This window comes from Diabrotica virgifera, chromosome 2 (assembly GCF_917563875.1).
Source record: "Diabrotica virgifera virgifera chromosome 2, PGI_DIABVI_V3a".
NCBI classification, from domain to species: domain Eukaryota; kingdom Metazoa; phylum Arthropoda; class Insecta; order Coleoptera; family Chrysomelidae; genus Diabrotica; species Diabrotica virgifera.
In genome coordinates, this window is record NC_065444.1 from 174,610,410 (window position 1) to 174,623,901 (window position 13,492).

General features: G+C 29.6%; 1 protein-coding gene across 1 annotated transcript in view; it reads left to right on the forward strand.

Moving 5' to 3' along the window:
- LOC126880302 (calbindin-32) overlaps positions 1-13,492 on the forward strand; it is a 697,932-nt gene that overhangs the window by 24,806 nt on the left and 659,634 nt on the right. The window contains exon 2 of the mRNA XM_050644100.1: positions 2,442-2,527. Coding sequence (XP_050500057.1) covers positions 2,442-2,527 — 86 coding nt within the window. The remainder of the gene's footprint in view (positions 1-2,441; positions 2,528-13,492) is intronic.

Below are 13,492 nucleotides of genomic sequence, written 5' to 3' on the forward strand. Positions count from 1 at the left end.
CAGACTGTATAATTTATTTATAACGGTAGGGGAGCAAAGTATGCTAAATGTGCAGTCACTCGAGCGTTATGGGGACCTATTGGGTTGTGAAGAGTAGGTCCTAAAACCAAAAATAGTTAAGTAAAGTTTTCCATTTTAGTGGGGACTTTCTATTTTTAATTTAACGTTCCATTTCCAACAATCGGTTTTTTAGATTATAGCGCCATTTATCCATAATTCGAAAAAATGGTTCGAATAAAAGTTACTTATTTTTAAGTAAGGAATTTACATCTGCAATAAAAATAGGGGCTCCCATTTAAGATTTTAAACTAACCCCCAAACCCCACCTCAGTGGGGATCGTCTTTGGTGCCATTCGATATATTTTTCAAAACTCTTAAATAAGTGTATTTTACAGTTTTTTGATCTGATGTTCATTTCGCGATATATCGCGGGATTCGTATTTAAAATTTTAAATTTACCCCCCACCTCTCTCCGTAGGAAGTCGTGGTTGGTATCATCCGATAGATTTTTGAAAAATATTGACTACGTATTTTTTAGTTTTTCGATCTTTCATTCATTTTCGCGAAATATTCGGCTTTTTTGTGAAACTTTGGGACTCATTTCCTTACAAATCGTGAATTTTTTAAAATATACACTGTTTTGCATGTACTTAAGGGACTTAAGTACTTAAGTTACCTTATCTTAATCTGATGATTTCGAGTTTTTCGAAGAATAGATTTTTTTTTCGGCCCCACTTTAACGAACTCCCCTGCAGTAAAAGCCAATATATGGTAGAGGTACATATTTAGGGTACAAGGTTTCTCCCCATGTAATAATTTGACGCGCTCGAGTAACTGCAAAAATCCCCGCTTGGGCTCCCCTACCATAATTGAATTTGAACACAAAGACGAGAATATTTGAATATTAGTTTAGCTAGTGGTACAAGTAGAACCCTTAATTTACTTACTTTTCCTCTGATTGTCTTTAATGGTTTGATAAGAAATCTAAAATTAAACAAAATGAACGAAATCAATTAAGGTTCTAAATAATGCCAGAAAAGACACCAGAGTTAAAGAGATAATACAACGAAACGAGCCAGAATAATCATAAGATCAAAGAAAAGAATATACAATGGAGATCAATTGAAATGCATAGAAGAAAGAATAGAGAAACTAGAAACTTATATTAACCCTTAAACGCCCAAACATATGTAGGTTCCAGATTTATATCTCCAAGGGTGGATAAAAAATATGCACCTCGAAAATAGCTAATATATTTATTGAGGTAGGGCTCAAGTAGGGATTTTTGCAGTTACAAGAGAGCGCTAGATTATCACATGGAGATAAACTTTGTACACTGTAAATGTACCTCTACATATATTCGCTCTTAATACATGGGAGTTAAGATGAGGATCTTAAGATAAGGTAAGTTAAGTGCATGCAAAACAGTGTATATTTAAAAAATTTGATGTGAGCGGGGCGAAGGAAATGGCGAGTCCCAAAGTTTCACAAAAAAAGCGAATATTTCGGGAAATGGACGTCAGATCGGAAAACTAAAAAATACGTGTTCAATATTTTTCAAAAATCTATCGCATGATAACAAACAAGACCCCCCAAGGAGAAAGGTGGGGGTAAATTTAAAATTTTAAATACGAACCCCGCGATCTTTCGCGAAATGAACATCAGATTGAAAAACTGCAAAATACACTTATTCAATATTTTTGAAAAATTTATCGAATGACATTAAACGCGACCCTCCACTGAGGTGGGGTGGGTGTTACTTTAAAATCTTAAATAGAAGCCCCAATTTTTATTGCATATTTGGATTCCTTATGTAAAAATAAGCAACTTTTATTCGAGACATTTTTTCGAATTATGGATAGATGGCGCTATAATCGGAAAAAAGATTGTTGGAAATGGAAAATCAAATTAAAAAATGGAAAGTTCCCCACTTTATGGAAAACTTAACTTAACTTTTTTATTTTAGGACCTATTATTCACAACCCAATAGGTCCCCACAACGCTCGAGTAACTGCAAATTTAGCATAATTTCCTCCCCTACTATTGAGAGTTGTTACAATTAATGTTAAAAATTTAATTTAATTAGGAATCTTTTGTTTATTAAATACAGAATTTTCTAAAATATTAATATAAACTATGTAAAACCTTACAACAAAATTACGAAGTACATCAAAATTAAAATACCAGTAAAAGCCAGTAATTCATATTTGTCGATTTTTTCCACATCCTTCCTTTCTGCCTCCTCAATTATGTCGATTATGTGGATACGACACAATACGTCGATAATTATGTGGATTATGTTCTTGCCAACGAGAAATTATATAAAAGCCTTTAGTAACATGTTTTACTAAGGGTGGACATTTTGTGCCCACTCCATAGATAGTGCCCACCCCATGTATAGATAGATATTAAAACATTAATAAAACCAATTAACTTTCCAGGTAATGGTTATATTGAAGGCGTGGAGTTAGATGGATTTTTACGAGAATTTGTTTCAAGTGCCAATATTTCAGATGTAGGACCAGAAGTAAGTAATTATTAAAAACCTTATTAAATTATTAATACCATTTATTAAAAAGCTAAAAAAAGGATTATATGAGTGCCTTTATATAGTTTGACATATAAAGTCTGTAGGACTTAGGTTCATACATAGACACACCTCATTCAGAACTTCGTTAAGCACAAATTTTGTAATTTACATGTTTACATTAACACTAGAAGGGCTGGCGCTTGACGCACACCGTCATTTTGACGGTCGGACTTAGAAAGCAGTTGTTCCTTATTTTAAATCGAGTTAAATGCAAATTATTATAAAAAACTATAATTAATTCTGACATTTTGCACAAATAATATATATTTCTACGAGCGTGCAAAAATGTCTACTTTCGCGCACGCATTTTAGTTTAGAAAGTTTCACTTTTCCGCACGCGTGTTACTTTTCCGCACGAGGTTTTTACTTTTCCGCACGCGTGATAATTTAGATATGTTAATATGGACTTAAAGTAATTATAATAAATGCAATAAACTAATATTTGGATATTATTTACTAATTTATTTCAAATATATCTTATTGTGTTCCTGTTTTATTGAAATTAACGCGATTATTTCATTCATAGGAGATTCTGACCAATAGAAAGCTACAGAAATGCAAATTAAGGTGATAATTTTTGATAATATCCCGTTGTTAAGCATATTACGTCAGATGCCCTTCGTTGCTACGAAAAAATACATTCAGTGACATTAATGACAATTAATGTTTTAAAAATTATAAAAGTGACGACTTTCAATCGTCATATTATATTTATAGAAACTGTGTGTTTAATGGTATTTTGTACTTACATAAATAAATTACAATTAAATTTTGGTTTTGAACAGTTTTATTCATGAAATAATCGACACAAATTGCACACGATCTCTGAAATTAATATAGAATTTCAGAGCTCTTGTGCAATTACTACTGACAATTCGATGAAATAAAATAATTTTGACATAATATTCGAAAGTCAAATCGGTAGACAATAACAGTCGTTTTGAATCATCGTCAATTAATACCTACTAATCAATTTAAATTCCTTATACCTAAATAAATTGCACAGAAATCAGTTAAAAAATTAATGCACTGCCTTAATTTGTTTAAATTTAAACAATTATTACACATTATTGACATTATATTTATGCAGTCACGGATTTACACAAAACCTACTTCATTCGACGTTTCTTGCACAGGTTGCTAAATCCTTATTGGTTATTTGATAATTATAAAATGTTTAATAAGAACAAAATTGTAAAATAAAACAGTTGTAACATCCATAATTTAGTTTCTATGCTATAGTTAAATATAATAATTGTCTTATAGGTTATATTATATTTGTCTAAAGTTTAACCACGGATGTAAACAGAATATAACGTTACTCAGAATGCGGTAGTCCACGGATGTAAACAGAATATAACGTTACTCAGAATGAGGTAGTCAACTGTGCAGAAAATAACTTTTTCTACAACCACTACTCAAAGTGCACTTTTCTGCACGGTTTTATGTTAGCAAACTTGATATTTTCTCACAGTATAAGATATTTGACATTAGTGTGCAGAAAAGTGACGTTTCTGTGCCGCAAAGTGACGTTTCTGTGCCGCAAAGTTCTTTTCTGCACAGTTGACTACCTCATTCTGAGTAACGTTATATTCTGTTTACATCCGTGGACTACCGCATTCTGAGTAACGTTATATTCTGTTTACATCCGTGGTTAAACTTTAGACAAATATATAACCTATAAGACAATTATTATATTTAACTATAGCATAGAAACTAAATTATGGATGTTACAACTGTTTTATTTTACAATTTTATTCTTATTAAACATTTTATAATTATCAAATAACCAATAAGGATTTAGCAACCTGTGCAAGAGACGTCGAATGAAGTAGGTTTTGTGTATATCCGTGACTGCATAAATATGATGTCAATAATGTGTAATAATTGTTTAAATTTAAACAAATTAAGGCAGTGCATTAATTTTTTAACTGATTTCTGTGCAATTTATTTAGGTATAAGGAATTTAAATTGATTAGTAGGTATTAATTAAATACAGTTTAAAATTTATCACATAGGTACTATTATAATTAATCGTCGTTTGGAAATTGTGATTTTTATTTTTAGGAAAAACTGTGCTTGTAGAAAAAGTATAGTGTGAAACACGTGCAGAAAGGTAATTTCTCACTCGTTTGAATTGCGGCACTCGCTTGCGCTCGTACCGCAACTTTTCAAACTCGTGAGAAATTAGTACCTTTCTGCACTTGTTGCACAATATACTATTGCGGCACAGAAACGTCACTTTGCGGCACAGAAACGTCACTTTTCTGCATACTAATGTCAAATATCTTATACTGTGAGAAAATATCAAGTTTGCTAACATAAAACCGTGCAGAAAAGTGCACTTTGAATAGTGGTTGTAGAAAAATAACTATTTTTTATTTGCTTAGTACATTTGCCACATAAGTATTTTCCACAAAACAAATATTACATGATTCACATGTTCGATTTTTTTTGCAATTAGTGTTTATTTGACACTGCTTTTTCTTACTATTTACAGCAATTTCATCTACCGTCAAATGTTCAGGTGAAAAATGTGAACACTACTGGAGTCCGTGTTCTGTTTCACATATTCTGCTCGAAGTTCGCCAATAGTTTGTAGAACACAATCGTGGCGATATATGCTTTTTTTGTTATTTCTTTATATAATTTCCACGAATTAATTGCTGCCAATTTTTTAACACGTTGTAGAACACATGCATAGGCCACCTTTGGCTACCAGGCTTCACTGTATATTTGCGTACCATTTGATGGACTATATCAACACCAAATTTTGTTGCGTTATAAAAAACAATCGTTTCAAGGAGTTTTTAAGCATCTTTACTAATTTTAATTTGTGGAGGATTGTACTCAAGATCATTATAGTTTTTGTCAGCTTTGCCTGGTAGACAGTAAGGTTTGTATCGTTGTCCGCCTTCAAAATAAACGACTCATAACGAGGAGCTCGAATGTCATAGGTTTACCAATTTGTCGTTTTGAAGACGTCTTCAAGGGCTAGGTTGAAAAGCTTTGGCGATATTACGTCTCCTTGTATCACGCCTCTTTTAATGGGGATAGGATTTGTATTTTCGTCTTGTTGTACTATCATAGTTGCATTTTCATATACAGTATGTCCCTGTAAGTTGTATCCATATGGAAAATTTTTTATTATTAATTTTACGAAAAAAAGTTATTCTTCATAAAAAGCTCTGCATGGTCCAAAACCTAAGATTTAACCATTAAATTTCAAATTATTTAAATATTATACGAGGTATGTCAAAAAGTTTAAATTTCACTCAAGAGTAAAGTCGCTATATTTTTCACAATATAGTCCGTTCTTTAACGGTAAAATATTGCAAAACCTCTAAATTTTAAAGAACCGCTTGGATTGACATGGAATTTGGCATACACATAGCTAACAAGTCAAAGAAAAAAAGTAATATTGCGCCGATATAAGCTTTTGCCCTGGGGGTGGTTTTCACCCCTTTTGGGGGTGAAAAAATATTCGTCCAAACAAAGTCAGGAAATGGATAAACTGGCTAATTTTAAGTAATTTTTGTTCCATAGAGTTTTTTCACTAAGTCAATACTTTTCGAGTTATTTGGCAGTGAATATGTTCATTTTTTCAACCAAATAACCACGATTCTAGACGGTTTTTCGCAAATAACTCAAATAGTAAGAATTTTGTCGAAAAAACATTCTCAGCAAAAATATAGCCTGTAAAAAATTTAAAAAAAAATGGTGTATGCATCACGTCTCTACACCTAGTAGAAGCAGAGCTATAGCTAATGAAAAATAGGTTCATATTCGTCAAATTCCAAATGGAATATTTTAACGTGAAATAACCAAACATGAAGCACATTTCGGGGAAAACTCATTACGACTTATTTAAAGTGTTAAAAAAAAGCTTCATTTTTGTTGTATTAAAAAAATTTCTAGCATCAAAATTAAACAAGTTGCGCTCAAAATTTAGAAACATCAAATCTTAATCAATTTTTTTCTAACAGAAAAACAAAAAAATACATGATATTCAGAAAATCAACTGTGACTGTTTTTGTTTTTCGAGATTTTTGATATCTCTAACAATTTTTAAGTTATTTTGAAAAAAAGCCTATTTTACAAAATTTAAATTTTTAAAAATTTTACTTTGAAACCAAATTTTTTCAAAAATAAGCTCTTTGAATCGATGAAACTTACAGATTATATAAATACAACATAAGTAAAATAATTTGTGGAGCGGTAACGATTAATTTCATTTAAGTTGCTAATTAGGAGGTGGTCTTCCCGATTTTTTTTTGCAAAAACAAAAGGGACCAACATTGTTTTGAGCGTAACTTGCTTAAGAGGGTCGGTACGTTTTTTCGGCTGCAATGCTATTCAAATGGGGACTAATTTTTTTCGAATCCTGAGAAAACTAATAAGTATTTTTTAAAAATTTAAACGCAGAATGAAAGATTACGTTATTAGCGAGGGCCGAAAGTCCCTGAGAACTTCTATAATGTTTATTTTAATAAGTTACAGGGGTGAAAAACTAAGAGAAAATTTAGTGTTATTTTTAATTTCAAATATCTCATTCAAACTAAACTTTTTATTTATTCTAAGGGACTTTCGGCCCTCGGTAATAATTTAGTCTTTCGTTGTGCGTTTAGATTTTTCAAAAATATTTATTGGTTTTTTCAGGATTCGAAAAAAATGAACACAATGTCCGTGGTAATTTTTCCAAATCTATCTTTGTCATACAACACACTTATTCGAATAGAATATTGTCAGTCAGACACTGACAATCAGTGACAATTTTAAATAATTATTTGACATGAACCGGAAATATTTTTAGTTGTTGATTAAATAATATTGATATATAGTGTATTTGATAAATAATTGATTTAAGAGGTGAACTTTATAAAAAGTTATTTATTGTGTATTATTTATGGAAGATAGAAGCAGAGAATACATCAAGATATATTCTGTGATCCAAGTATTTTGTTGTTAAAGATGTTCAAAATTTTAAGCGTTCCATAGTAACAATATGTTATTAAAAAAACACTTTAACACTTTTCCTCTTTTCTCGATTGAGTATTAGTTTTTGTTGTAGGTACATATAAATTATTACAATCACTGAATACATAGCTAGTTAAAAAATTATCACATTTATTAACTGAATTAATAATTTGCAATTATACAAAAAATAACAGTTATCCGAGAACATTCAAAAGCCACCTCTTTAAGCTAGTTATGACATTGTCAAGTAGAATGACATTCTAGTAATATGTACATATCCATACCAGTGTGAATTTTACTACACGTAATTTGCCATGTAAAGACAGAAAAGGTAGTGATAGCCGTAAAATATTTGCGAATTATGTACCCATAGCCTTAAATTTAATGTTAGAAACTTTTTGTAAAAACAGAAATAAAACTTTTTTAAACACTTTAAAAAAGTTATAATGGGTGTTCCCCAAAAAGTGCTCAATTTTTTGGATATTTCACGTCGAAATATTCTATTTGAAATTTGGTGAATATGAATCTATTTTTCATTGGCTATAACTCTGGTTCTACGAGATCCAGAGACCTAACGCGTACACCATTTTTTTTTACCTTTTTAGAGGCTATATTTTTGCTAAGAACGTTTTTTTCGACAAAATACTTACTTTTTGAGTTATTTGCAAAAAACCGTCTAAAAATGTGGTTATTTTGTTGAAAAATGAACATATTCACTCGCAACTAACTCGAAAAGCGTTGACTTGGCGAAAAAGCTCTATAGAACAAAAGTTACTTAAAATTAGTCAGTTTATCCATTTCCGGACTTATTTTGGACATATATTTTTTCACCCCCAACAGGGGGTGAAAGTCACCCCTAGGACAAAAGCACACATCGGCACAATATCACTTTTTTTCTTTGACATGTAAGCTATATCTATGCCAAATTTCGTGTCAATCCAAGCGGTTCTTTAAAATTTAAAGCCAAAACCGTGAAAGAATGGACTTTGAAAATTGCTATTATAAAAAGTCGTTTGGAATTAAAAATTTTATTTTAGTATTAATATAAATATGTAACTACATCCTTCTAATTGAAAAAAACAATTTTTTTGAAAAATTATGGATGACTAACATTATTTTCATTAATTTCAATTCAGATAACTCTTTTATTATTAATTTTACGACAAAATTGATTGTCAATAAAAAGTTCTGCATGGTCTAAAACCTAAAATACAACCATCTTATGTCAAATGTTATCAATTTTATACGAGGTATGTAAAAAAATATGAATTTCGCTCAAGAGTAAAATACGTTTATTTTTCACAATACCGAAAATTGTTATTATGAAAAGTTATTTAGCATTAAAACTATGTTTCAGTATGTAATTACATCCTTCTAATTGAAATATTCTGAACTATAAAGGTACTTTACTTTTGATCTAAATTTATCTTTTTTGACATACCTAGTATAAAATGAATAAAATTTGATATAAGATGGTTATATTTTAGGTTTTAGACCATGAAGGCAGAACTTTTTATTTGGAATTACCTTTTTTCGTAAAATTAATAATAAAAGAGCTATCAGAATTGAAATAACTGAAAATGATGTTAGTTATCCATAATTTAAAAAAAAAATTAAATGAAAAGGATATAATAGCATATTAGAATATAGTTTTTAATTCCAAACAACTTTTCATAACAGCAATTTTCAATATTGTGAAAAATAAAGCTACTTTACCCTTGAGTGAAATTCGAACTTTTTGATATACCTCGTATAACATTCATAAAATTTGATATCTGATGGTTGAACCTTGGGTTTTGGACCATGTAGAACTTTTTATAAGGAATAACTTTTTTTCGTAAAATTAATAATAAAACAGTTTTCCACATGGATACAACTTACAGGGACATACTGGATCTGTATATTATGGAAGTATTAGTTGTCTATATTATATCGAATCTATTATATTCTACAATTATTAATAGCTTGTCCTAAGGCCGATATCTCAATACGGTCAAACGCCTTTTCATAATCTACGAAGGCAAATAATACGGGTAGTTGGTATTCATTTGCCTTTTCTATCAATGTTTTCATTGTCAACAGATGGTCTGATGTAATATATCCTTTGCGGAAGCCAGCCTGTTCCACCGGTTGGTAATTGTCCATTTTTATGTCAACCGTTTGTTAATAGTTCTCATAAATAGTTTATATACTTGACTGAGCAACGATATAGGTCTATAATTCTGTAGGTCACATGTTTGCCCCCTTTCTGTGTAAGAGTATTATTAGACTTTCGTTCCAGCCTTTAGGGATTTTGCTGCTATGGAGACATTTAGTATGGAGACCTCTGTTAGTATAGAAATTGTTACTGTTTTGCTTGTTTTCAAGAAAATTTTTTAGTTCTTTTAAAGCTCTTTCTATTTCGAATCCCTTCCTATTTGGTAGTACTTCTGATCCCACGTTTTTTATACTTCTTTTTACGTTTTCCTTTGTTGATTCATTAGGCTGGCTTTGCGAGCTATAAAAAGTTTTGTAAATGTCTTCGACTATCTTTGTTACTTTATACTTTGCTTTCAAAGGGTGTTCGCTTTCGGTTACAGGCAACGGCCCTGTAATATTTTCTAATATTTTGTATTGATAACTACTATTCCATGGCTCATTTATACCCTCCTATAAGACGAAGCTTCGAAGATGGCATTTGCCATGCTAAATAATCTTACACACTATCAAATTTTTTTGAGAACGTATATAACCGTTGCCTTGTACCTATGTACATAGATTGACATATTTATATTCTAAATTAGGTTTAAGCCTTGCCGATTAATCCGTTGTTTCATGAAATATTTCACCTATTATTCAGCTCAATAATAAAAAAATTTAAAAAAATATAAAATTCCACATCACATTGTAAACACTAGAAAGTATAATTATTTAAAAGTTTATTACATTCATTTTTAACATACATACTTTACATAAATCAAGTGCTTTTTTAGTTCAGAATATTTCATGTATTTGTTTAATAATAGAGTCACGCAATCAGTAAAACAGTAATTTTTATTTTTTGAGAAAAATTATTTAAGTTAGGTCGTTATATTTTACTTCCTGCATTTTTAAAATGTTATTGTAATTTGGTAGTAAAAAATATACTTTATAAACACGAACAAGCACAAGCCACTAAACATCTTTTACTATTAAAAATTTATAAATACGGAAAAAGTTTAACTGTAAATCATATGAAGACTATAAAAGAGTAAGAACTGAAACTCACCAATTGGTATGAAAAACAAAAACAGATTACTGGGAAAGATTTACAAAAGGACTAGAAATGGATTTCTACGTACAACAGAAACAAGTATAGTGCTTCATAAGATGACAAAAAAGCGAAATGAAAGAACTAGTTGAAATAAAACACATAAAACAGGATACATGGGTGGCCATCCTGACAGAAATGTTTAAAAAATAAAACGAAGAATATTTACCAGAAACGGCAAATATAATAACTGATGAAAAGTCCGAAATCTCTCAAATAGATGGAAAACAAGGAATAAACAAATTAAAAAATAGGAAGTCGCCAGGGGAAGATCAAAAACCAAATGAACTCGTAAAATATGGAGGTGATCACCTTCGGCAACGGCAAGTTCTTATACAAAAATAATCACCACGATCAGAATACCAGATGAATGGAGGAGATCGATCATGTTCTTCAAAAAAGGAGATAAGAAAAACCCCAATAATTATCGAGCAATAAATATTTTTAATACAACACTAACATTGACAACAACCAGTATAACAGCCATAGTTTTAGTGCAGCTATATTTATTTACTAAAAATCATTTTTTTGTGTTAAACAATTTTAAAGAGGACTTATTTTAAATAAGGATATAAAATTTTGTTTAATATAAAGTTACATCTGTGCAAAATGTTCATAGCTTAAAGAAAGTGACTTATATAAAGTGTAGTGCGGAGTTGTTAAGCTAACAAAGAGGTACAAATTAGAATATTAAAAGGGTTCTTTAAACACTTAATCTGCGCAAATCGTATATCGTACAACTTTATTAATACTTCTATAATATTTATATTCAGTAGCTGGTTGTGCCTTTTTATTAAATTTAATGCTTTTCTTTAGTTCAATCGTTTGCGTCAAATCTTTAGACGTTAATTTGACTGCCTTTTCTTCAGTGCAAATGAATGAAAATTTGCAGACATATGCATTCGCGGGAACAATACACAAAAAGTCAATAAGATTTTCAAATAGTCAAATATATGTTTAGTAATCGTTTATACAGAGAGAGTCTGTAATTTGGAATAAATTAAATATCTCAAATACTAATTGTTTTTTTGAAAAGTGCTCAGACCCGTCGATTAGTGTATATCTATACGATAATAGTGTATATAGGGTGTCCCAATTTAGAGATATGACGTCATCGTTGATTTTCTTAAATGGCAACACTGTCATTTTGATAGCTATTTTGATAGCTATTTTTAATAGCTAGTGTAAAGTTATACATAACTGCTAAATATAAAATTTTTATTTTCTACCATTTACAAGATAATAAAAAATAACAAAGTTATGTCTGTAATTTGGAGTTAATTCAATAATTCAAATATTAATTTTTTTTTTGAAAAATGCTCAGACCCGTCGATTAGTATTTCAAATTGTCATTTCTCACGTACAATAATAATATACACAGGGTGTCCCAATTTAGAGATATAACGTCATAATTGATTTTCTTAAATGGCAACACTCTCATTTTGATAGCTATTTTGATAGGGTGTGTAAAGTTATACCTAGCTGCAAAATTTCAAATTTTTATTTCCTACCATTTACAAGGTACTAAAAAATAACAAAGTTATGAAAAACAAGTATTCAAATAATAATTGAATTACTTAATAATTTCAATTAAGCAAATGCTCATAATGTTGCCCTTAATAATTATTGTCAAATAGTCAATCTGCAACATTATGAGCATTTGCTTAATTGAATTAAATTCAATTATTATTAGATTACTTGTTTTTCATAACTTTGTTACTTTTTATTATCTTGTAAATGGTACGGAATAAAAATTGAAAGTTATGTATAACTTTACACACCCTATTAAAAAAGCTATCAAAATGACAGTGTTGATATTTAAGAAAATCAACGATGACGTCATATCTCTAAATTGGGACATCCTGTATACATTATTATTTTATGTCAAAAATGACAATTTGAAATACTAATCGACGGGTCTGAGCATTGTTCAAAAATACAATTAGTATTTAAATTATTGAATTTATTCCAAATTACAGACATAACTTTGTTATTTTTTATTATCTTGTAAATGGTAGAGAATAAAAATGTGATATTTTGTAGTTATGTATAACTTTACACACCCTATCAAAATAGCTATCAAAATGATAGTATTGCCATTTAAGAAAATCAACGATGACGTTATATCTCTAAATTGGGACACCCTGTATACATTATTGTTATATGTCAAAAAGGACAATTTGAAATACTAATCGACGGGTCTTAGCGTTTTTAAAAAAAAACATTAGTATTTGAGATATTGAATTTATTCCAAATTACAGACTCTCTCTCTCTATAAAAAAACGATTTTAATAGAAAATGCTTAAATTCTCTTATTTTTTACAATGAAGAAACTTGAAACTTTTACAGATTGTAGCCTAATTATATGAACTATACATAATTTTACTTTTTACGTTAGCTGTTTACTTTATGCTTTATAAATAAACAATAAAGTTTCAAATTTTTTGCCGATTCCTACTACTTTTCATGTTTGTACATCATATTATGTTTTATACATATATTTTAATAAACATGAAAATATGTTTCAATGTTTGAAAAGTGTACCTAAAAATAAAAAGTAAAAAAATAAAAAATAGCAGAAAATTTTTTTAAGAAACGCTTTTCTTTAGTTGCGAGTAACAAAAATTAAAAATATT